Source organism: Lethenteron reissneri, chromosome 20 (assembly GCF_015708825.2).
Source record: "Lethenteron reissneri isolate LAM-NWPU_2019-01 chromosome 20, ASM1570882v1, whole genome shotgun sequence".
Lineage (NCBI taxonomy): Eukaryota > Metazoa > Chordata > Hyperoartia > Petromyzontiformes > Petromyzontidae > Lethenteron > Lethenteron reissneri.
Window position 1 is genome coordinate 992865 of NC_083798.1, and position 26000 is coordinate 1018864.

Consider the following 26000-nt stretch of genomic DNA (forward strand, 5'->3'; position numbering starts at 1 on the left):
GATTTAAAAAAATATATCTTGACAATCTTACACATGTAAAACACTACGGGGCAGTGAGCCCAATCATTTGCTAAATTGAATACAATAGCGGAGAATTAACAATTTGCCCATGACACCATGCATAAGCAAATCAAGTGATGTGCAAGAAGTTCACTTAACAATTTTATATATTTGTTGGAGGGATGGAACTGCAATAAATACACTGTGTACATTGGATAACCAGTGAATGGGCAAAGATGAAAATGACGCAAGAGGTGGATGAGAGCAGGTTGGAGCACTTGTGGAAAACTACGATGTGAAAAGCAGCAGAACAATGTGCCAAGGAAGGCTTTTAGTCGGTGTACAATTACTGCTACAACATGGCTCACAAACATGGGCTCGGGCAAATTTAATCTAAATAAACTTAATGAGTATGAACATGGATATGTGCATGCTTGTAATTACGCTGAGACATGGGACCACATACAAGTTCGACACTAAAGAAGAAAAGTTGTCGGGGAAAGGCGACAGCCGTAAGGGATGATGGCCGGTGGTCGAGAACGAAAACAGTGGTAGCCAAAGGACAGAACATTCCCAAGAGGATGTCCACCGTGGAGATGGAGCGATGAGATCAGCTCTTGCAGGAGCTGAACGGAATGTGAGATTTCAAGTCCATGATAGTGACGGCATGGGAAGGCTTCATCCACGGTGCAAAGATCACGGCTCATGAATATGGTATCCAAATAACATCACGTTGTAGTCTTACATATGCTCGACTCTTCCACAGCCCAACACTTTCTCTGATAATCGCAATTCTGTCCCATTATAAGAATAGGTTTTCCCCTTTTTTCTGGCAACAAAACAGGTGATAAGATGTTAAAACACCAAACTGAAACCTTTTGCAAGGAATCATGTCTGCATTAACCACGGATACTTGTGGTGAAAATACAAAGAAAAAAATACTTGCATGTTTCTTGTTTGTATGTTCACCACAAGTATCCGTGGTTAATGCAGACATGATTCCTTGCAAAAGGTTTCAGTTTGGTATTTTAACTTCTTAACACCTGTTCTGTTTCGATTTAAAGCTTTCGTGACTGCAGGGATTCATCTTCTTGGTTCTTTCGGTAAAGTCACTTAGAAGGGAAGTAATAAAATAATAAAAATAAAACATAATAAAATAATTCTCACGACGTTTCGGCTACAACGCAAGCAGCCGTCTTCAGGTGAAGAATGAGACACTGCCAAGCTAGGAGCTTATATATAAGCTGGGTTGCCAGAAAAAAGAGGAAAACCTATTCTTATATTTTGACACTGGCAAAGGAGATCCCATGATCTGTCCCATTAGTCTGAGACTTTCACCTGGTTATAATGGACATGAACGAATTACAATTTCAGTTTAAACAATTATCACAAAAATATGTTCCAATCTTAAGCACTGTTTTCTAAATTTTATTCATTTTTCAAACTTACATCTTTGCCTACAAACGTAAAGCAGGGGAATAGAAAATACATGGGGAGGGGAACGTCCACATCGCCAAACAAACCAGTCCATTCTGTCGTGGGGCAATTGGATCAACACCGTACTGCAGAATCACTCGTATACGAAAAAACAACACATGACTTGTATACATGGTGGGGGATATTGTAAGCCACATATAATGGACTAACAACAATGTAAACATATCTAGAGGTCATTCAGCATAAAAGCAAGACAAATACACGTTCAAAAAATAAATATACGTATCAGTGCCGTCTGAATGAAACTGATCAACGCATAATTCACCCACTGCACTGGTTTCTTGATGAGCTGCATGTTCAGAGTGGGCAGATTCCTGAAGACTCCTAAAACTGCCAAGCATTCATCTTTTCGGGTTTCCATAAAAACAATTTTCAAATAACTTCCCTGTCGTTTAATAGTCAAAGTGCTGCTATTATTGGGTTCGGAACTTGGAGGCAGGGTGATGTGTGAGAAATTGAGCAAGATGGCAGTACAAGAAGTAGGCGTCTAACTTTGGAGTTTGAGTTATACATTTTATTTTTACACAGCATTTAAGCAAATTGCATCTCAATAACACTACAATTAGTAATGCGCGAGGAATCACAAATAGAAAGGCAGGGAGGGGGTGAGCTAGTATCAACAATTGCCAAAGCTCTGTGGTACTCTATATATCAAGATGTTTTCAGCCAATTAAAGTGTTTATACATGTGATGCGAAATCAGAGCACCCTGACAATCTAGACGTGTGGGAGCAACGTTCTATCCCATACAGATAGAACAGATGCAAATATGTCCACAGTTGCTATACCGCCTTCTTGCAAGCCAGGATATGGCCCTCGGCGGCCGCAGGAAAGGAGTTTCACAGCAACTGTGATCCAGGAACCCTTGCCTCCACAGTGGTGGATTACAGGCATGCGTAGCTACTATTGCCCCGGTTATGCAAAACCATCTTCAAAATGAATCGTGCAATCTCAGTGATGCTCTCCTAAGATGAAGGTTTTTATCTCAAAGCATGTACCTGAGTAACTGGAAATTGCTCTTTACATTGCAGCCATTGGAGAAGTAATCAAACACAAAAGGTTAGCTACACAAGGCGGAGGTTGTAGCCAGAGCAACAAGAAGTCAGAGCTCTTTATAACTGAATGCTCTCTTTAAAATACCATGTGGCCAAATCCACAATACACCAGTTGCAAATGAATAATACTGTCCTGCATGACAAATTCCCAAAAAAACATTCACTTTTGTCAAGTGTTTTTGATTGTAAAATTTCTGGAAGAAGAATCACCGTATATAGGGATTGTATGTTCTGCAGGGAAATACATGTTTCGTACATAAGCATATCAGCTTTGACAAATATGAATGTATCTGAAGAGTCTATTAAAAAGGCAATGTTATCGAAATGAGTCTCATTAGCAAGGTATGTACTGTTAAATCATTTGGCATCCTTGATGGTACTCGACATCTACCCATCCCACCGTCAGGTCAAAAGTGTCTCCCTGTTCAACTGGTGTTAGTCGATGCCCATCTCGGTTGGCGAAATTTAGCCAGTGGTGGAGGAAATTCCACATTCCTGTTCTGGGAGACAGTCTCCATAGAATGACACGGTTGGCTTTGAACAAAGTGGTCGTTATTTACCAACCTCGGTAGCACTGAGCCGAGTCCATTCTAAACAGCATTCCAATTTTTTTACCTTTTGATTGTGAGTCGAGTGTGCCAACGACAGAACTGACATTGGGGAGTCAAGAATATAGCACAACAGCTGCGGTAAAAGTAAACTGTTTTGTTAAATTAAAGATTTAAAGTAATTCACTGATTCGAACTGATAGCTTGACAATAGTCATACATCGTCCACAGTTAAGTGAAAACCTGTTCACGAGCGCCTTGTTTTATACACAATCGCGAATTGAAAACATTAAACTGTTATTTATTTTCGCAGTTGTATTCATTTTATGAAGTGTATATCAAGCGGTTTTCCCTCCTGTGCTGTAGAGGCCATGAAGATTGTACATCATCACAAAGCTGTAGCTCTGAGCATTCACTGGCCACAGCCGAAGGTGCGGTTCCACTCGACGTACAAGTCGAGGTCACGGGGCGAGACGGACGGCCTCACCACCTGCAGAGCCTGGGCAAAGTCTTGTATAAGGATGGGCCTCACCTGCAGGGCATCCACCGTGGTGATGTCCGGCACGGCGCGGATTGGCCCGAGCGCCGCTTCGCGGCACAGCTGCGTCACGTCAGCCCCCGAGAAGCCCTCGCTGCGCTCCACCACGGCCGCCAGCTCCTCCGCGCTCAGCTGCCAGCTCTGCGGCGCCAGCAGCCGCTCCAGCAGGCAGCGCCGTGCCGCCGCGTCCGGCAGGGGCACGTAAAGGCGCTTGGCGAGCCGGCGCCGTGCCGCCTCGTCGATTTCCTGCGGCCGGTTGGTGGCGCCGACAAGCAGCACGCGCTCGTCCCGTGCGGTGGTGGCGCCGTCCAGCTGCACCAGGAACTCGGTCTTGATGCGGCGAGACGAGTCATGCTCCCCGTCCGCGCGCTGGCTCAACAGCGAGTCGATCTCGTCGATAAAGATGACGGACGGCTGGCGGCAGCGCGCCACGGCAAACAGCGCACGCACCATCTTTTCGCCTTCGCCCACCCACTTAGAGGTGAGGCAAGAGGCGCTGATGCTGAAGAAGGTGGCACCAGACTGGCTGGCGATGCACTTCCCGATCAGAGTCTTGCCTGTTCCCGGCGGCCCGAACAGAAGGATGCCCTTCGGTGGGCCCCGCAGCCCCGTGAAAATGTCTGGCCGCAGCATGGGCCAGACCACGATCTCTTTGATGGTCGCCTTTGCAAAATCCAGCCCCGCGATGTCATCCCAGCTCACAGGGGGCCCGTGGTCCATGACCTCGTTGTTGATGAGCTCCACCATCTTGGGGTCAATGTTTTTCAAGCGCTCGTCAATTATTTCTGACGGCTCACCATTCTGTCCCCGCGGGCACTGCCCCGTGCTCTCGCTTCCATCCTCCCTGAGTACCGGGGATACAAACTTCCCGTAAGGCCCTCTAGGCTTAGAGGTTCCTAAAGATTTCTTTGCGGACGCCTGAGGCGCACAAGCTCTGTTTTGGTTACAGTACTTTTTCTGCTGCTCAATGGCCAGCTGCTGCCTGGCCGACTTGAAGCTGTTGCTTGAAATTGGTCCACTGGCATCACAGTCGGTGACCCTCTCGTTCTCCGCGTGACTGCTGTTCGGATTGCAAGTGGACGATCCGCCGGGGTGAGCTCCACCATTGTCTTCGTTGAACACGTACAGGCCCTTGCGCTTCATCGCAGCGCTGGTCGCAGTCGTAGCTGCCGCCTTATTAATCCACAATGTGGGGTTATGAAATGGAAACGCTGGTAACCTAGGTGCCTGTTTATACAACCCTGGCAAAAGGGACGAGGGAGCCTCCGCATTCACCACAGACGCTCCGTCTTCCTTACACGAGTCGGAGCACACGGCACCAGCGACAAATGTCTTGGTGTCTGTAGAGCACGGCGAGGGCCCTGTAGGTGCTAGCGTGCTGGTAGTCGGGTCGCGGGGGCGCCGGTGTTCTGGCGCGCCCGTGGAACCCGCGACGCAGTCCTCCACTCCGCTAGTATCGCGTCCGTCACGGGTGCCGTCGCTGGCGCTCACGAAGGCCTTGACGCACTCCAACTGAAAGACGCCGTCGGAGCCGAGCGCCGACCGCCACCGGTCGCTCTCGCCGGCTGGCCCCGCCGCCAGCTGCAGCGCGCTCTCCGCGTAGTTGTTGAGCCCGTTCCTGTCGTCGGGTGCGTCGAGGATGGCGGCGTAGCGGTTGGCGTGCTCGCCGAAGAGCCGCGCCGCCGCAGACTCCGCTAGCGCCCCCGCCGCCAGCCCCACGTGGAGGAGGCGAAGGTGCCCGCGGCGTGCGTCGGCACGCCGGGCCGCGCCGTCGGAGGGGCAGGCGGCGGCAACGTGCTGCTGCTGCCAGGCAGCCAGCGCCTGCTCGGCGGGGATCCTGCACGCCATGACTTCCTCCCTTATAAAAGCACACACGCCCAGAGGCCAAAAAGGTCAAACGGCCAGCAACAAATAGCACTTTCAAAGTTGTATTAGATAAGAATTGAGCTCAGGGGAAAAGGGACAATGGGAGGGAATTCCACAGTGCAGCAGTGCGAGGGAAGTGTGGTGAGTGAGAGGATGAGTGGGTGAGCGAGTGTGTTGTGGCGTTCTCTGGTCTAACACTGGTGAGACAAGGTCATAAAGAAGGCTGTCTCTGGTGTAGGCCAATCAGTTTCCAAGACAATGCATTATATTATAATCAGAGCATGTTTGTTTGCATGTTCTGCCACAAGTATGTGTAGTTAATGCAGACTTGATGCCTAGCAAAAGGTATCTATTTGTCGTTTGAACACGTTAACACCTTGACTTAAAGCTTTCGTGACTGCAGGAATTCATATTCTTGGGTCTTTTGGTAAAGTCATGAAGATAGGTTCAAAGAAAATAACAAAAAATTTCGAAAAAACTACGACGCTTCTATCACAACACACGCAATCGTCATCAGGAGAAAAATGTACCCGTAAAAAAACAAAGTTTTTCACTATAAATCCTTTATATGCGTATTCAATGGGCCACAACCAGCCCACATTGGTCTTTGAAACGGGCGGCTAGAGTCCTCTCGTCCTCTGGCTTGAGATGGCTGCCACCTATGGGTCAGATGATTGCCTGCCACCATTAAACAATTGGTAATTAAATATATTTTTTTTTTACCTAAAAAGTGTAACATTTTGGAAATTTGTTTTCACGAAAAGAAATTGTCACGCACAACGAGTCTGTGTGCAAAATGTCAGCTCGATTGGATTACGGGAAGTGGGTTAAAAAACGACCGAAAAATTTGCACAGTCATAAGCGCGCAAGCAAGCAAGCAAGTGAACTTAATATAAAGGATTTTAAAAAATAGCAGAAAAGCTGCTGAGGCAGGATGTTTTAAAGGTTTCAAATGGGTGTAGCCCAAGGGTCATAAGCTAGTGATGTTAAAGTGAGAGATTAGCATGTCAATGTAAGATCGCAGAGCCACCGCCACATCGAGGACACGAGCGACAGCGGCTGTGTTAGTGAGACATTTAACCTGCTAATGTAAAGACATTTAACCTGTTAATGTAACACCAGAGTCGAAAATAACTACCAACATCGGAAGGTAGGATGGAGACATCACAGCCAGTTATAACTTAAATTGGTTAATAACGTCTTTCCAATGATTGCTCAGTTTGTACCATCTACTCGGTAGAAAGTGTCTGTGTGTGTATTTATGGATGGCTTCATGAACGAATCTTTATTGATAGCAGTGGGCTTGCAAGCCAGTGGGGCTTAGGTGAGATGCTAATTTCTCGCGTTAACATCGCTAGCCCCGCCCACTTCGTGTATGGCCCTTGGGCTACGCCCATTCTAAACCTTTGCAACATCCTGTCTCAGCAGATCTCCTCTTATCTCCTCCTGACGGTGATCGCTGGTGTTGTGATCGAAACGTCGTAGTTTGTGTTATTTTCTTTCAACCTATCCACGTGACTTTACCGCAAGACCCAAAGAATACCTGTTTTATTGCTAGAAAGGGTAAAACCTATTCTTATTTTTCATCATGAAGGATACTGACCAAACCAATGACCGGCAAAGTTGTTCATCATCACCACCTGGCAGCTTGCATGCAGCTGCATTGCCCTCGGCTAAGCCTCGCTGTTCAGGACAACGCAGCACAATATAATAATAACATCAAGTGTTCTACAACTACAAAGTTATGCGAAACTGACATCGCGATGATCGTTATTTGGTTATTTGTTGTTGTTATGTCGCATTGTGAACATCGCGGACACCCCGAGCGTGGTACAAAGACAAAGCTCCGCCGTGTAGCCCACACCGACAGCTGGGGCAAGGGCTCTCAGCGAGTTGAAGCAGCCGGGAGAGCGCGGCACAGGAGGGGGTCGCGTGACCAGCACCAACCTCGACCGCCTTTGTCTCCTCAGTGCTGATGTTTATTACAAACGCCGCACCAGACATGCATTTAAGGTGGAGTGGACCTAGGGGAGGCCCAGGACCGGTTCAGATATCACTCACCGCCGATGTTGCCGTTGGCGGGAATTGAACTCGGGGGTGGCCCAGGTGGTGGTGGTGGTGGCGCCGCAGTTGGGCGGCTGTAGTCACACAGCGCGCGCAGACTCCGGCGGAGCGGGAGCTGAAGTAGCCTCAACAGCAGCCGCAGCCTCGCCAGCAGCAGCAGAAGCAGCAGCAGCCTCGCCACAACAGCCGCAGCCTCACCAGCAGCAGCCTCGCCACAACAGCAGCAGCCTCACAACAGCAGCCGCAGCCGCAGCCTCACCAGCAGCAGCCTCGCCACAGCAGCAGGAGCAGCCTCAGGGAAGGCGACGCGTCCCCGCCGTCTCAACCTCACCACCTCGTGACGTCACCCGTCTTAACCTCACCGCTTCGTGACGTCACCCGTCTCAACCTCACCGCCTCGTGACGTCACCCGTCTTAACCTCACCGCTTCGTGACGTCACCCGTCTCAACTACACCGCCTCGTGACGTCAATCGTCGACACAATGACGTCACTCCCACTTTCGCGCGCTCGGCCGTTACGAACGAGTGCATTGCCCCAGATGTCGCCAATCACACCGTTCACACGATCTGTCTACACAGCATATATTTGTCCCATTTTGTGCAGTGTCATTTGTGCAGCACTGCGACCGCAGCCGCGACGTCGTCACCGAATGGTGTGCGCGTGTGTACGATTGTGGGGACGAGGGGGGAGTGGCTCGCGTCCCCTGTCCCCATTGACTACGAGGGCGACCTCGCGCGTCCAGCCCGGCGCGCGAACGCACACGGGGCTCGCGTGGGGCTCGCCAAGGGGCGGGCGACCGACCCCCCGCCGCGCCCCGCGACAAGCGCTTCCGCTTCTCTCCGCCTCTCACACCCCACGTAAGATGGCGGCTCAAGAGCGGTGACGTAACGTCCGTTAGCGATGCCCCCTGACCCCGGCGTGCACGCGGGGTCCTCGCTTGCCGATGACGTCACGCCCCCTTGACCCCGCGCCGTGACCCAGAGTCGAAGGTGACACCGGCTGAGATCCACGTGCAGCCCGGCCACGTGCATGCGCGTGGGAGTGAGGGCAGCGCCGAGTGTGGCGGCCCTGAGCGGGAGAGCCCTGAGCGTGAGGGCAGCGCCGAGTGTGGGAGCGGTAGCCCCGCGTGGCTGGCTGTGGCACGCCGGCTCTGTTGGTCACTGGCCATTGTCTCCGCGTGTCTCTCTCGGCGCCTCGGGGAGGAGGTGGAGGATGTCCGTGGGGGAGCAGAGCAGCGTGGGGGAGCGGGTGTCCGCGATGAGGAAACCTTACCGGGGCGACGAGGAGGTAGGACCTCCTCGCACACGGCTCGTACACATCACCCACACCACGCGTGCACGCATTGTAACGAAGGGTGTTGCGGATTTAAGGCGCACAATACACACAGGTTAGATGAAACGTGAAGCCATTGTGGAAGTGCTCTTGCTACTGGCAGGAGGAGGAGGAGGTCACGGGCCGGCCCCAGGGTCTGTGGTTGACTGGGATGATTGACAGCACCTCCTCGCGATACGGTGTCCGCCCTGCGCTCAGCTCCGATGAGTTGGGTGGACAAACACTTTAAAATGTTAACGTGGACAGACGGAGATGTGGAACAGATATTGCTAATTTATGTTGGTGAGATTGTGGGGTTGTTTAGCGGTGGGGTTGACGTGATCCTGGTTCCGAATCCACAAGCACCACTTCCACTTGCTGACGATGGTTGCTTGTGTTGCAATCGAAACGTCGTATTCTATTATTTAATTTCTTTCTACGTGACTTTACCGAAAGAACCAAAGAGTAATTCCTGCAGTCACGAAAGCTTCGAATTTAGTTTGCTGAAATAACTTCAACCGAGCAAAAAAAAGGGTATTTTCGCTCAACTCTGTCTCTAGTAAGGCGTTAATGCTGATAAAACACACAATGCTACTGCTATTGGCCAATCATCCCAATGCTAAAATATTACCTGAATCCTTCCTTGATAGATTGGCATAGTCATGCCAGCAAGGCTTCTGTCCACCACCGAAACTGCACCCGTAAATTATTAATTCGTGCATCAGTGCATCATAAATAGAGTAGCTGTAGTTGTGGTGTCATGTGTTGTGTTAGAGTTGTGTAATCCGTAATATATTTTTGGGTTAGGCCACGTAATGATTGTCCAAAAGTATTTTGTGAGACCCTCCACCACCCGACAGCCAATTCAATTACATTGTTCCATGGTTTAACGTTTATCCCCTTATTGTTTCAGCTTACCGGTAAGTTAAAGACCCAATTCTCACAGCCATATTTAGCAATATAATGCTAATTGTAGTTAGAAGTGATGTAATATTTTGAATTGTTTGGCTGTCAGGTGGTGGAGAGGCACACTTCATACATTTGACGAGATCATCACGTGACCTAACCTATCAAAAGCCTTCGTGTTAAGTTGTATTTTTGTGTTACGTTGTCAAGCAGACTTTTGAGGAGTCGCACCTGTCCTCCTTGGACCCCATCCAGCAGTTTGAGGATTGGTTCGTGGCAGCCACAAAGTGTAAGGAGATTGGAGAGGCGAATGCTGTGTGCGTGGCCACCAGCACCAGGTGGGTCCCCCAAAGTGCCCACGTCCGGTGTGTGTGTGTAGCGGTTAGCGCTACGCTGCGCTATGAATCCGGCGACACGGGTTCGATTCCCGCTCACGGCCAACACCAGTGACGATTATCTGAACCGGTCCTGGGCCTCCCCTAGGTCGACTCAGCTTCAAATGAGTACCTGGTGCAGTGTGTAAACATTGCCACTAGGGAGACAAAGGCGGTCGGGCGTGGTGCTGGCCACCCACCCCCTTGTGTACCGTTCCGGCCTTCATAGGTGCTCGCTAACAGCACTTGCCCCTACAGTCTGTTAAGGCTATACCGGGGATTTTTGTTGCCATGTCCATGCATGCCACCCTCTTCACACCCTTCCTTCCCCTTGCATGCGTCTTTTACTTGGCGCAGCCTGGATAAGTGACATGTCCACAAAACCACCATGTATGCATGTATGTTGAACTTCTTTTGTGGATATGGAGCATCCTTATTTTACAAGGTGGGAGGGAGGTTGAGCAATAATGTTCATAAGATGGAGCACTGAGACCAGCTCTTGTGCAAGACCAAGAAACTAAAGGATGGCAATGACTTCGGAAGGCCTTCATTCAGCAGTAGATAAATCATGGATGATGGCTGAATACATCATTCCTGACACCTTTTCTTACACATGCTCATTAATATGAGACGTTTAATGCACTTGACGTGTTTGTTCATACTGTGCTTGTGTGTGCTTGGAGCAGAGATGGGAAGCCATCTGCTCGCATGATGCTGCTGAAAGGCTTTGGAAAGGATGGTTTCAAGCTGTACACAAACTACTTGAGTCGTAAAGCTGGTGATCTGGTAGGTCCACATTACATCTCAAATGGTGTGAGTTACTTGAGATGAGGTTCTCGGAGTACCATAATTCTAGTCCCTAATAAGACTAGTCACAAAGCTTGGTGAATTATATGTACCGCCAACACAAGCAGCAGGGCTGGCTATAATGTGATTCCCCTGTTGGCAGGCATATTGGGGTATACCTGAATTGACTTGTTGCTTCTGTATCTGCTGTCACTGCTGTGACGTTTGCAGTTAATTTAGCCCAGGTGATTCCAAATAAAATAATCTTAGGATTGAATGTGTTTAGTATGTTGTGCTTGTGCACCACTGCCAATGCATTATCACCAAGTAATTTGATTTATGTCACAATAAAACTGTACAGATAAACCTTGCCCAACTCGGTTTTTATCAAACGCATGTTTAGGATATACATCGTTTACCATATCAGATCAGTTTTCCGGAACACGGGGTGATGTTGCAGCAATACACGCTTTGACGCTGCCAAGATTCTCATCTCCGCATCTCCGTGTTGAAAAGTAGTGCCAAGAGAGAGCTGCATCCATTGGAATGTGTGAATTAATTGACTGTGAACATTATTTACCGTGTGTGTTTTTGTGTAGGGTTTTTGTGTAATAATGTGACACGTAAAAATGCACAGTTATAAATAATGAACATAAGAAATGGAGAGCGACTCAGAATACTTTGTATAAAAAAACAAAGTAAATCTTGTAGAATTATAAGTTAAACAAAGAGAGAGGGGGGGTGATGATTTTGGACTGAGGAACACAACCCTATTTTTCTCAACAGGTCGATTATTTGTCAAACACGGTTTTGCCCAACGAGCATTATTCAGGAACATAATCCCCATGATCGGCGAGGTCTGTCTGTATTTTCTAAAGTAATTAAACACTCGATAACCGAGTCATTACATTTTGCTTGCAGGATTCGAATCCCTTTGCTGCTCTGGTCTTCTACTGGGAGCCTCTCAACCGCTCGGTGAGTGCCCTTAGCGATGCACAGTTACTCGTGTCACTGCCCATCAGTGGTCCCTGTGCTCAAAGCCATATCACCTCTCAGAAGGTCACATGAAACAGACTATAGCAGTAGACATAAACAGCTCATAGCATATCCCAACTGATACCTGGAACAATATAAACACAGCTCCTACCCATACACCACAACCCACAGCAAATGTCCACGATTACTAATACAGTGGCGGTGTGATTAGCATACCGTTCCACAATCCTGGCAACTCAGGTTAATTTCTGGCCATGCCTAGCAGCGGTTTAAATCTGGCCTGAGCCTCCTTCAGTTTTGACTAATGCTCCTACGAGTAGCCGGGGTGATTTGTGAACATCGGTGCTGGTGAGACAAAGGTGGCCGTGCCTGGTACTGGCCAGATTTCCGCCATCGTGCGCTATGTTGATCTTAAGTGTTTGCCGCGGCAGCGTGTGGCGCAAACCCTTGGTGTCGATGTGCTCGTGCGTGTGTGTGTGTGGAGGTGCGAGTGGAGGGCCGGGTGCAGCGCCTCTCAGAGCACGAGTCGGAGGAGTACTTCCAGTCTCGGCCGAAGTCCAGCCAGATCGGAGCCACAATAAGCAAGCAAAGCTCCGTCATCCCCAGCAGAGAAGTATGCTCACAGCCTCACACTTCAGTGCTCAATGCGGGACGATAAAGTTAGAATTTCAATGCATCTAAATACAACCATATCTGAAAATGCTCCACATGGTAGTGACAGTTATAGTTATTAGTATGGAACACAAGGTCGGTATAATTAAGGGGCATTTTATTTAAATCTTTGAACTTGGCATCCATTGCGGGACAGCATGAAGAATGTAATCCTACATTGCTGGAGTGGACAGCACAGGTGAAAGGAGCTGATTGAATGGGGAAGGAAGAGAGGGAAGAGTTTATGGCGCATCCATAGAGCAGTGATGACTCATACTGGCACGTGTGCAAATGCACATTGAACACATACACGTGTGTTATGTGTAGCGTTGATGAGTTGTGCATTCACTGGATGTCGTAGATTCTTACGAAGAAGAACGCAGAGTTGGAGGAGCAGTACAAGGATGCGGAGAAGCTGCCTAAGCCATCTTTCTGGTGAGCTATGCTGGCACCTATCATTCAGCCATGTGTCTTTTGTATTTATTTAAATACACACAAATGCTGAGCAATGCAAGCAATCCCAGTACTGGATTGCGCTGCATGTTATGGTATAGCTGTGTGGGAGACCTGTTACGTGCAGCGATATGGCTTATCGGTAACACGTATGCCGCGATTTTCAGAGGTTCGTGGTTTGAACCCTGCTGCTGCCCTGGTTAATACTGGGCAGAATGCTTCACAGTGGATGTTAAAGGTCCCATGACGTTAATTGAAAAAGGAGTATGTTTAGGATTATTTCGGCACAGGTAAAACCCATTGGGCAATATATGCCCCTTTCCGATGGGAACCTGGTTACACAATATAAACCTGGTTACAGCAAAAAACGTGAACAAAACCTTGCAAAAACAACTGTACATGGTCAAGTACCGAATGGCAAGGTCATGCATGGTACAACTATCCCAAAAAATGCAAGGCTAAAAGAACACATCACATAAAAATAAATCATGAATATCAGAAATTATTACTTTAAGTCTGCAGAGCAGAGCGATCAATTGCACATAGACTTGAAATCAAATCTGAGGTCCAAAAGTGATTAAAGTAGGACAAGAATGGTTAAGGTTTTGATCCCAAAAAGTTTTTCTCGGTTAATCCAGAGATCAGCAGCCGCCACACGTAGGTCATGTGGTTCTCACATGGGGTGGGGGGGGGGGGGGGACTTTCTTAGGACAAGGGAACTGACCTGGGGGATTAAATGATCCATAAGATACTTAGTGAGCAGACTTATTTTGTAACACTCTGAGGATGAAGATGGCCAAGTACTATTCAATGGGATCTGATTAGAATTTAACGTTTACATTGATGGGTTCTGTAGCGGGCATTGGTGGGCAAAACGGAGTGCGGACTGGCACAATGGAACCCGTTTATTTAGCACTGATCCTACATTAAGTCTGTAAATAATATCACAATGGTCAAAGATTTTAAAAAGTAGAGTGGCTGTAGCAATAGGCCCAGTGTTCCACCATTTCAATCCAAACTTAAAATGTACTAAACTTACCTTTTTGGGTAAATGCATAGAGCAGCATTGCTCCCTAATTTGAAACAACTGCCGACTGTAATTGTCTGTGAAACATTGCGCCTTCCTGACCACGTTATATAGGCGTTGATCAATCAAAATATGATGATTTCGAAAGGCTGCAAGGCAAACAGTGTACAAGAATGTAGACTACATGAGAATACCTAACTCAATTACGGAAGTTGCCTGTAGTAAGCAGTGCAGCCCAACCCTGGAAACCACACTTTGATTACAAACTGTTGCTCACTTCCAATGGACTGTAATAGTTTCAGTAATGATGATGTCTGTGAGACTGCACATAACCCCGAGTCTTCTGTTTTCTACGCTGAACATTGGGACTGGATACAGGGGTGGATACCTGCTGGTCCCGGACACGCTGGAGTTCTGGCAGGGCCAGACGAACCGCGTACATGACCGCATCGTGTTCCGGCGCGCACAGGAGGACATGCAGCCCGACGGGCTCCTCACGCACGAGGCCGTCAGCGGCTGGGTCTACCAGCGACTCTCGCCCTGAGCGCTGCTCTGAGCACGAGGGTGGTGGTGGGGGGGTTCGGTGGTGGAGTAATGTCAGTGTAGGCATGCAGGGAACACGAATCAGCAGCAGACAGTGGTAGAGGGCCTGTGGGCACTAATCACTTGAATTTTGTCAGTAAAAATGATCTGCCAATACATTTTCCGTAAAAAAAAGTGTATATGTAAGGCCGAGTTACTTAAGGGTAGTAAGTTCTTCTGAATAATATATATAATTTTACTGAGCACTTACGTCACCAAAGGGAAAATTTAGTAATATATATTTGGATAATGGGAGAAAACACATCGCACACTGTACTGAATACCTGGACATGACCGTGCAACACCACTGCTGAAAAGTCTGACAGCCACGTTTTCAACGCAAAGTGCTTAATCGATCATCTTTTCTTTCTCAACTATTTTTAACTTGTAGTTCTGAGCTAAATATGTAAACCTCAGTGCTGTGTAGTGTTTTAAAGTGCAATTAAGACATTGCTGTTTGTTTAATAATGTGTTTGGCTGTTTTGTGCTTAGGTTATGAAATTACCTACAGTACTTTTGTTTTTACCCAAATGGGGATGTTAGGGTATCATGTTGTAAAACTATTTTAAAATGTTTTCCTGGATACACTTTACTGTAAAAGTTGTATGTGAATGATATCCGTGCTGTTTTGTCCTGAGCTATCTCCCCATTCATAACTCGTCGTGTTTGCTGTCAGTTCTCGTCATCATGTTTTGTTTTGTGCCTTTTGCTTAATTACCAGACGTGAGTCTGGCTCTTAATAATTTTCTGAGGGCGTGACCGGCCTCGCTCAAGACTCCCCTACATGAAACTGATCAGGAATAACGGCTTTGAGATTCTGTTTCAAATCGTCGCATCTTGCATGCCCTTTATTCCAGCCCACTCCCCACCATGGTGCCTGCCACTGCTGCGTACCTTGCACTAATATTTTGAAATTATTTATTGATTTAAAAATGTGGTCTTGTAATTAATGTCTGATCATTCTAACCTGGGCCTTCAGACACTGTCTTTCCGACAGACCTGTTCTTCACCTGAGGACGGCTGCTTGCGTTGTGGCCGAAACGTCGTGAGAATTGTATTTTATGGTGTTTTATTATTTTATTATTTCCCTTCTACGTGACTACCGAAAGAACCAAGAACATTTGAAACGTCTTATTCAAGCAACAACTAAACTGCTTAAAGTGTTTTGTTGCCTTTATTTAGATTTATTTAATACAGCTGTTTACAATTTATTAATTCTAAATGCTTAAAAATCCTGTTTTAAATGATATAATTCCTGAATATCAATACATTTAAAAGATGTATAATTGTAATAATACCAGTCCTGAGGAGGTTCTGATTGAAAATGTTATTATTTCTCTTGTCTTGTACAGCATGATTAAAAATGCAAATTACATGCATGCTTTCTGAACACTTTGATGTTATTGGGAATAGTTTATTTTGAGGTGTTGGGGCATTACTAAAAACAGTGGAATTATTTGGTGCTCAAATAAACGAGGACAAATATTTTAACTGTAGTAGAGCTCCAAATCCCATCTTTGATGGAATGCAGGACGACAATTTGTGTTTGTGTGTCTTCTCAATGCGACCGTATGTGAAGATACTCCACAGAGTGGGCGTGTTGATATTTGAGAGAGATACGAGAGGGCTTGAGCCTGGACTTAAACAGGGGCAGGGAGGCAGTCGACCACAGGGATGATAGCAAGGGGAGAGTTTACCGACTGTGGAGGCAGCAGAGGGGCATGAGCGAACGCCCCGTGAGCCAGGGTTGACCGGTGGCTCCACGGAAAGCCTCCGTTGCTGGGGAGGAGAATGAGTGTGAACGCTCTCGTATTGCTAGACGGCCGATTATTTCGCGTGAGCGCGATCTCATTGCTCCGTTGCCGATTACCTCTTGAGCGCTCTCTCATTGCTCGGTTGCCGATCAAAACGCGCGTGTGAGCGCTCTCCCATTGCTCGGTTGCCGATCAAAACGCGAGTGTGAGCGCTCTCCCATTGCTCGGTTGCCGATCAAAACGCGCGTGTGAGCGCTCTCCCATTGCTCGGTTGCCGATCAAAACGCGCGTGTGAGCGCTCTCCCATTGCTCGGTTGCCGATCAAAACGCGAGTGTGAGCGCTCTCCCATTGCTCGGTTGCCGATCAAAACGCGCGTGTGAGCGCTCTCCCATTGCTCGGTTGCCGATCAAAACGCGAGTGTGAGCGCTCTCCCATTGCTAGGTTGCCGATCAAAACGCGAGTGTGAGCGCTCTCCCATTGCTCGGTTGCCGATCAAAACGCGCGTGTGAGCGCTCTCCCATTGCTAGGTTGCCGATCAAAACGCGAGTGTGAGCGCTCTCCCATTGCTCGGTTGCCGATCAAAACGCGCGTGTGAGCGCTCTCGCCTTGCTCGACATTCTCGGCACAAGGCAGTGCAATGCAGAAACCAGCCGCGCCAGTGCAGTTAACATGAGATGTTTTAGAACAATGTGCTTAGAATATATATGCACGTTATTTGTTATGGTAAACGTTGTCAGTGAAACTTAAAACTATTAATTCAATACTTAGTATTCCGTAACAGGCGAGGTGAGCCGTCCGTTCAACAAATCGCGTTGCAGCCTCCGTAGGCCGCGGGTCACGGGTCAAGGGAGATCGCGGTCACGTGACGCGACCTCGCCCCACGCGGGGAGACGAGAGGCGCGGCGAGTCGGGGGCCCGGGAGCGTCGTCCTCGTCCTCCTCCTCTTGACAGTCGCCCGCGGCCGCCACCACCACTGGGGACGCCTGCACAGAGACGGGGGCGGAGACGCACGGGCGGGGATAGAGACACGGAGGACCACCCTGGAGACGGGTAGCAAAGGCGGAGACGGGAAGCGCCCTGCCTGCCTGCCCGCCCGCCTGCGTGGGTAGAGCGGGACTCGCCATGTGCAGCTAAAGGCGAACACCCGGGAGGTTCCCGCTTCAGGGAGAGAGACCCCGGACAGACGGAGAGAGAGAGAGACCTGGCACCGGCAGCGAGGAGACGCGGACCCCCTAGAGATCCCAGATCCATCCGTTTCCACGGCGACCGGGGTCCACTGCTGGAAGCCGCGGGACCCATCGCGCGCATCTCGCGCCCATTGGAGCTGAGAGCGGCGCTGCGGGGAGGCACACGGGGTGAGGCGCACGGGGGTGAGAGGCCCACGGGGGGAGGCGCACGGGGTGAGGCGCACGGGGGGAGGCACACGGGGGAGGCACCGGGTGAGACACGGGGAGAGGCACGGGGTGAGGCAGCGTCTCCCGTGCCACGCAGCGAGGCACGAGCCGCCTCCCGGGGCGCCGTGAAGCTGGGAGGCTGCGCAGGGCGCGAGGCCGTGGTGAGCTGCACTGCCAGGGCTGTCGCGGTGGGTGATCTCCTCTCCAGCTTTGGCCTGGCTGCCTGCGGCGTGGCCCATCCACTGAGCCATAACAACAGGCACATGCAAAGGCTGCCGTCGTGCGGCTCAGAGTCATGGACTTTTTATTGACTCCTGGGAATGCTACGTGTCTTAGTTGAATTAAAGTTGTGGGCGCTTCGCCTGAATCGCGATACGTTTTATCCTGATACCTTCCCGGCTAACTTTGCATATTAATGGCCCTTTTGCTTCGTGTGGGAAGAGTGTGCGTACCAGGCCGCCGGAGAGCAGACATCCAGATGGACTGGTCCACGCTCCCACCTGCTGTCACTGCTGCTGTCTGGCCATCTCGCAGTCGAGCGGGTTTGTGAGTTTCACATATCTCCACGTGATCCACTCACCCTTGTTCCCAAAAGCGTGCACAGCCAGCTTGCTACTCGCCCTGGTTTTACAGACATTGTCCGCTTTTTGAGGTTGCTGTCCAAGGAAAGTTGTCTTCCTGGGGCATCACAAGGCCCGGTTGCTGTCAGTTGCGTAATGAACCTCTCCAGGCAATACGTTTACACGTAGCCCGCCCCTCTTCCGGTATTGCGAGATATTCTTCACGTAAAGTGTCCCAGTTTCAGAGGTGGCAACCCTAGCGCCACCGCGCTCGCCTTAAGAGTCAAACGAATAAGAATAATCAATGTGACAGAGTGTATACAGTCTTCGGCATTTGCTGTGAAGCCGGATAATTTGATTTGCCTTTTGTTACTTTAAGGGCAGTCGCCCTTCACAGGACGATCCATAAACTAATAGGGTTTTTTCCCCTTTTTTCTGGCAACAAAACTGACACCTTTTGCAAGGAATCATGTTTACATTAACCACAATACTTGCAGTCAAATGCAAACAAAAAACACAATTTATGCATTGTTCTTGAAACTGATTGGTCCACACCAGAGACAGCTTTTGTTAGGGCCTAGTCTCATGCATAAATTATCAGAGTATTGTGTTTTGTTTGCATTTGACTGCAAGTATTGTGGTTAATGTAAACACGATTCCTTGCAAAAGGTGTCCGTTTTGTTGCCAGAAAAAAGGGGAAAAAACCCTATTAGTATATGAGGACGATCCATGTGCTATAAAGAATCGGCATTGGCCTAAACATTGCCGATTATATACTTATCATTTGAAGGCCACTGTTGTTGATACAAGTGTTGTGGTTAATGTAAACATGATCGTGCTGTATAAACAATTGCTTCTAAACGGGCCCCTTATAGCGAGTGTTTTTGACAGTTCCATGAGATTGAATGTACAGTTCAGACATTTTAAAGATTTGAATAAATGTAATTATGAAGCAGATTTTTATTTGGCCGTAGTTTGTCGAGAAGCGAGGGCTCTAATTCAGATATAAATCATTTGTCCGTTTTTCTTAGTGAAATGCTCGTAAAAATTTCACGGTATTGGACGTACTCGGACAAACTGAACTTTCATCCACGCTGGTTTAGCGATGGTGTATTCAGTTCTGTGTGTGTCAAACCCTGGCTTATCCTGCGAACATGAAAGTAATACAACTTTGATAGATAATTATCTGCAAAATGACACCGCATGTGCATTATTATGATAACTATGGAATATCGATTACAATGTCCATGTGCGGATTGACAGAACTGTTCAATGTCCCTGGACTCGCATTGCTGTGTCTCTGCACACAATTCTACTGTCGCGTTTGCCCTGCACGATAATGTGGCACGGTATTACAAAGCAGATCAAGGTCTTGTCGAGCTGGCCTTGGGGTTTCAGCAGGAAAACAAATTGGCGCGTAATATTTTACGTCCTTGTGCAGTTGATATCGCTTTGCAATGTTCCCGATAAGATAAGTATAGTTTACTTTGAGAAGTCAAGTTTGTAATTTGCACGTGTGCACCCTGACCCATTGCCCCGACCTGTCTGTGCCTTGTATTGAGGAGAGTGCGTATGTGAATATGCCTCAGAATGAACAGTGTTTTGTCAAGGATATTTTTCGCAATGTTAGATTGAAAGCAACTATTCTTTGTTACTTTTTTTACCAGATAAGGCCCACTGAGCTACATAGCTCTTTTTCAGAAGCAACTTGGCCACAAATTATATCTCGAAGTGGCTTATCATGTTGAAACTTATAGCAGCCAAATATTCTGGAAGCATGTTTCTAAATGTGGAGGGAAATACCGGAGGACCCAAAGGAAAATCCACTCAACCACGGGGAGAACATGCACACTCCAATTATACAGGCGTCAGGGTTGAAATCGAACATACAACCTCCTGTATACCAGGCGAGGGAATTAACATCTCGCCACCACAGCGTCGGCACAATGATAGGGTTGTTTGGCACCTGTGAATAAGAGTCTCATTGTGTCGTAGTGTTCCAAGCTCAACATGCGTTTGGGCGAATGGATCGTAAACCTGCAACACAAATATTAACTTTACAAGCTTGACAGATCCTGTCTCGTGATTCCCATTTACTCCTCTGAGGGTGGAGTTGGATTTTTAAGTCGGAAAGAATGATTGGAACGTATATTCCATTCAGCCCAGCCCCACTGTGGGCCTCCTCTCCACCCACTGTTAGCCTCCCCCCCCACGCCCTGTGAGGCCCCACCCCCTCTGAGGCCTCCCAACCTACCCCCTGTGAGCCTCTCCCCCCACCTCTCTTGTGAGCCTTCCCACCCCACCCCCTTTGAGACCTCTCAATGCCTGCCTCGGTTTTTCTGACCCCACTCCAACAATTAGCCACTTCTGATTCCACCTGATTGGGCCTTCTGGTCCCTACCCCCATTGGACCTCCTGTCCCCTCATTCAGACCGTTCCCTCCCACTGGGCCTTCTAGCTGCACCACCAGGCCTCTCAAACTAAAGCTGTGTCCCCACACATTTGAAGGCAGATTCAGGCTGCACTGGGTCTGGGCTGTCTACTCAGAAGTCGCATTCCAGGTAACAGCTGGATCAGCCCGACCTTGTAGTCAGGCTATCCCAATGATGATGCAAATCAGCATTGGCATACTTGTTGTGTGCATATGCCTTGAGCTCGGGGCCGTAGCAGGTTTGCAAACTGTATTCATTTAGTGTTTGGGTGGAGAGTAAGTGTTTTAATTAAATGTCACACTTGTGCATACGGAGCCAACATCGTGTGTCAAGTGCCACTAAACGACAGTGATGTAATCACAGCGTGTGTGTCGAGGCTCGCCCTCTGCTCTCTCAAAACAAGAATGGTCAGAGTTTGTTGATAGCTGGTCACCGGTATGTAGGTTAGTGTGCGGGAATGAGGAGTATTGTACTTTTCGCTTGCAGAATTTAATTTAAACATAAATACTGTACATAAATAAAACTTAAAAAGCACGGTGTGTTTGCTTTTCACACATGGACTTTATCTGGGTTTTGCCAAAGCACGCACGACGATCGTGTGCATAAATTACCTGTGCTGGGTTTGTATTAGTGTCCGTGTGTTGACATTTATACATATGCACCTGCATCTGGTACAGAAACATGATTTTCATGCATGGGGTGCAACTTTTACTGCCATACCTGAATTTGTATCAAACCAATATTTTGGTAGATATGCCACTTAAGTTCATGCATTATCACGCTACACCACTTATTGGTGATGAACTAATGACTGGTTGCTGGCACAATTGAAGGCTTCCTCAGCACCATCTTTTGTGCTGCCACTATTTTACTTGGTCATCACTTAATGGAGCTCTAAAATCTCAATGCTGTAGGAATAAGAGCAGTGCAATCACGCTCAAAGTGCTCCTGTTTCAGCATCCCATTCGTACTGCGTGGCTCTGTCATCCGGATTTGCAGCCCGTGCCATTTCCTTTGGAAATGAAAATACGACCCGGGAAATGAGCAGCTCTCTATTGTAGGTATGGTGTGGGCTGTCCCAGGTTGTCAGATATGAGATTAAAAGTTCATTAGTGAAAAAAAAAACCTTAAAGTTAGAAGTCAAGCGATCTGCCAGAGTGCATTAATGCACCAATGTTGTGTTCAATGTTTGGTGCTCATGTCTGTGACATCGTTGGAGGCTAAACGGGGGAATTCTGTGTTTGTGTGGAGCAGATGATGAGAGTCAACTGAAGGGAAGAGTAGAGACCACTGCACCATGATGCTGGCGGAGAAACTGAAGGAGAAGATCTCCCTGGGCTTCTACTCACACGGGCTCATGTGTGCCTCCTACCCCGTGCCCATCATCGCCTTCACCTTCATCTGCGTGCTCGCCTGCTGGTGAGCGCGACGACGGGGGACACGGGCAAGGCGACGCGGCGTGGCTGGGCGACGCACGGCACTCGCGCAATGTCACAGCACTGAGCCAGTAAAGCCGAAATCTTGGTCTCTACTCTTAAAGCTTCCTGCCCTTCAGGGCAATTAGGTGTAGCACGTTGAAGGTCTCGCCCCCATCGCTAAATGACTGCACAAAAAAATGGTTTTAAATTCCGTTTATTTGGTCTGGTGTGCATGTTATGAACGCCTCTGAGGCAAGGCACGTGAGCAGGTGGCACCACCCTCATGTGGATAAGAGGCGGCCAAAGGACCTCAGAAATGTTTGTGTGAAGTCGCCTCCCATTCTCTCCCGCGGGGTGATGCACCGATTCCTGCGAGAATTCAGAATGGAAATGTTTGAATTCAATGACGTGATGCTGATGGCACATTAGGAATACAATCAAGAGGAGGGGAAAGACATCACGAGATAAATCAGACAAGCGGAGGTGTGAGAGATGAAATAAATAAAAGGGGACATTGAAAGGTAGCAGTAGAGATGGGAGAAACAGAATGTGGACTTGGGTAGATAAGTAGCAAATATCAAGATGGACTAAGAGAGACAGAATAGAGGAAAGACGAATGAGAAACATGGAGTATTGAGAGTGAGCGACCACTTTAAAACATTGTAATGCAGAAACAATAATACAAATATTAGCATCGCTATTGTTTACCCAGGAAAGCCTCATTGAGTCTGAGGACTCTTTCAGCAGGGTTCTGCCAAGCTTTCACAGTTGGGGGCGATGCTGCTGCTGCTGTGAGTAATCTCGAATGAATAGTTTGCAGGTTATTTTCAGCATTGGGATGTTTGACTAATACCAGTTACATTGTGTGTTTTTAGCTCGGAAGGACACTGAAGGAAACCTGTGTGCAACAGGGGGGCTAAGTACAAACTTCACACAGAAAGGCTCCCTAGTTATGAATCGAACCCAATCCCTTAATGCTGTGAGGCACGAGCTGGACCACTGCCGCCCATGTGCCTTCTTTTCATGACCAGGTTAAATCAGGGCCGTCCCGAGTCGCGGCTTGCCTAACTCTCTTCTCCACGTCTTTGTAATGCACGTTCCCATGGCAGGGGTCACACACACTGTGGACGTGAACCAAGGTCAGGGTCAGGCAGTGAACAGCATCGCCTTATCTCGCTCCGTGCCCCTACCCCTCCCTCTCCGTGCCCTTTGATGTGAGGGCTGTTGCTGGGCTGGCTCCCCCGTGCCAGCACACTTTGGAAAGAGTTCCCTGGGTCAGGGTCGGGTGCACCTGGGGAATAGCTGGTTTTCGATGAGAGACGTGTGTGTGACTAAAAAAGGGCCAGGCAATGCTGAGCAGTTCTGAAAATGCAGGCCGACAATGGACCCGCTGAATTCTCTTCGTCAGGACTTGCGGTCTAGTTCTCTTTGGCTAATCTTGGAATAAGTCGTGAGGTCGTAGATCAATGCAGTGTGCAGGGTGTGGGCCATGGCATCATGACATCTCTCGATAATTATGCCACATTTTAAAACGAATTAAGCATACGTTTTTAAACATGACTACCTTAACCACACTCTGATTAAATGTAATTTAAGTATTTTTCTGCTTTTATTAAACGGTGTTAAAAGTATGCCATAAATTTTAGCTACTCGGTTGTCACCACCCAAACCCAAGCACGCTAGGGGGTCTGCCTTATGAAAGTGTACCTTCCATGGGTGCTGGAGGCAGATGAGCCATGCGAGTGTCACGTCACCCCGTCTGCAGGACTGGCTGCCCGCTTGGGTTTTAATCCGAGCAGGCCTTGGCACACTTTGATGTCACCATGCCTGGTGCATGACTGGAGCCACCCACACTTATCCAGGGAAGCTGATAACCACATCGTGGCTGCGTGTGTGCCGGCTCGACAGGGTTTTCAGAATAAATTACTTGGCGATAATGTGGCCTTAAAAGGAAACGTATACAATTGGCAATGTTTCCGGACATTGCCCTCCATCATTTATATAGGATGAAGAAGGGCCATTGCCTGAAACGTCACCTATTGTATTCTTTACTTTTTAAAACCGGACGAGTGTTGAGGATTTGACGGGCGTTGTTGGGGGGAACAGACTTCAACTCCTGTGTTGGTGTGGATTGCGGTTGTTTTAGCAATTAAATAAAGTTGCACTCAGTTATTTTATTACCCCCTTCCCTATTAGTGAATAATATATGTGTGCGTGTATATGTGCTTTGCATGTTCGTGTGTGGTGGTGTGAACGTGCGTGTACATATATGTACTTGTGTGTGTGATTACCGAGTGCTAGCGTAATAGTTAGCGCACTGCACTATGAACCTGGAGACCCAAGCGTGAATTTCGCTCGCGTGGCTAACGTCTATGACGAATATCGGAACCAGTCGTGGGGCTCCCGTCGGTTGACTCGACATCAACGGAGTGCCTGGTGCTGTGTAAACCTCAGCATTTGGGAGACAAGGACGGCCAGGCATGTTGCTGGTCACCCTCCCCCTCGTGCATCGTGCCAGCGCTAATAGGTGCTCTCCACCACTTGCCCCAACTGTCTGTTTAGGCTCTAGGGAGAATCGCAGTTTTTGTTTTGTGCACACAGCTCCCCTCTGCTGAAGCTGCCCCTGCCCGGCACGGGCCCCGTGGAGTTCGTGACCCCTGTGCAGGACTATTCTCCCCCGGACGAGCAGTACGCGGCCTCTGGGGCCTCCGACTCGGAGGAGAGGCCCTCCTGGGTAAGTGATCATGCCCCGCCCCACCCCACCGTGCCCGTCACTCCCAACAACACAAAACGCAGCGCAGGTCGTCGGTCCACGCGCAGCGTGAGCCTGCGCTTCCTCTTGCTGCGAGTTCACCCCCCGCGTCCCGTGGATATTCCTGTGCGTACGCCTGGCACAGATGAAGTTGCGATCATTGGCCAAACGTTACCGGAGGTTGAGTTTCTTCACTTTTTTATAAATGTTTTCCTGCTACGTCTCACATTTAGTGCAAGTAGAAGCAGTATTTTAACAGCCAATCTCACAGGGAGACAACGCTATGACCTCCCACGGGATCGCAGTGGCATTATTTCCTTAGAATAACGTGAGCGCAGTAACCTGTTTAAAGAGATTCTTCATCGTCACCTTTAATTTCTGCAGGCCTCCCCATGTCTTTGATATCGCTCACGGTCCTGCATTCCCAAAATCCATCTCTCGCAAATGAGCAGTCTCTTTGTAAGCGCTCGCCAGTAGTACTTTCCGCAACAGTCTGTTCAAGGCTGTCGGGGGGGGATCCGTGTGCGTCTGTGTGTAGTATGTGGGCAGGCCAGTGGCGTACGTGCAGCAGGTGGTGCTGAAGGCCACCGTGTTCCCCTGGGAGCGAGGCCTCATCCCTGTCGACGCTTTCAGGGGGCCCCTCTCCAAGGTGTTCGAGCTGCTGGAGGAGATCCACAACCACCAGCAAACCACCAGGTGCCACCCCCTGCCAACCTGGTGCTAGCTCCTCTCACCGGACAGCTGTGTGTGCCCACAGTTTGGGTTTATTCTATTTGATCAAATCTAGAATCCGTGTAACTAGATCTGGAATGCGCCTGATTTCTTCAACTGCCTGGTGTCGTGACACAGGTATTAACGGTGACTGGTGCTAAATGTTTCTTGACAAGTCATTGAAAGGCTTTAAAGTTGTGCCCTCGTGAATAGCCACGTGACTTCAGCAACAGCATCTTCCCGTTCTCGGACACACGGTGGTGCTCTGCTTACTCTGACAGTTTCTGAAAGCGAATTTTGATCGTGACACAATGCGATTCTGAT

The 26000-nt window shown here is 48.7% G+C and overlaps 3 protein-coding genes across 8 annotated transcripts in view; 2 read left to right on the plus strand and 1 right to left on the minus strand.

Annotated features, from left to right (window-relative positions):
• Positions 1–1415: 1415 nt before the first annotated feature.
• FIGNL1 (fidgetin like 1) lies at positions 1416–8088 on the minus strand. Its single transcript, XM_061554541.1, has 2 exons — positions 7565–8088; positions 1416–5495 (listed from the first exon to the last, which is right to left on the minus strand). The coding sequence occupies exon 2, from the start codon at positions 5483–5485 to the stop codon at positions 3512–3514; it is 1974 nt and encodes a 657-aa protein (XP_061410525.1). The 5' UTR covers positions 5486–5495; positions 7565–8088; the 3' UTR covers positions 1416–3511.
• A 392-nt stretch (positions 8089–8480) lies between these two features.
• On the plus strand, positions 8481–16029 carry PNPO (pyridoxamine 5'-phosphate oxidase). 2 transcript variants are annotated; one of them, XM_061554542.1, is made up of 7 exons: positions 8481–8855; positions 9996–10123; positions 10846–10945; positions 11867–11920; positions 12426–12554; positions 12954–13027; positions 14451–16029. In XM_061554542.1, the coding sequence occupies exons 1-7, from the start codon at positions 8598–8600 to the stop codon at positions 14614–14616; spliced, it is 909 nt and encodes a 302-aa protein (XP_061410526.1). In that variant the 5' UTR covers positions 8481–8597; the 3' UTR covers positions 14617–16029. The 2 variants fall into 2 exon arrangements, with proteins under 2 accessions (XP_061410526.1, XP_061410527.1); XM_061554543.1 differs by having other exon boundaries at positions 9999–10123.
• A 1045-nt stretch (positions 16030–17074) lies between these two features.
• The window catches only part of SCAP (SREBF chaperone), a 30485-nt gene continuing 21559 nt past the window's right edge, over positions 17075–26000 (plus strand). The window contains exons 1-5 of one of the 5 annotated variants that reach the window (XM_061554540.1): positions 17075–17764; positions 18245–18349; positions 22050–22214; positions 24815–24947; positions 25504–25661. In XM_061554540.1, the coding sequence (XP_061410524.1) occupies positions 22093–22214; positions 24815–24947; positions 25504–25661 (413 nt within the window). In that variant the 5' untranslated portion in view covers positions 17075–17764; positions 18245–18349; positions 22050–22092. Of the gene's footprint in view, positions 17780–17829; positions 17992–18244; positions 18350–22049; positions 22215–24814; positions 24948–25503; positions 25662–26000 lie in introns of those variants that run through there. The other 4 variants (XM_061554536.1, XM_061554539.1, XM_061554538.1 and 1 more) reach the window with 4 other exon arrangements.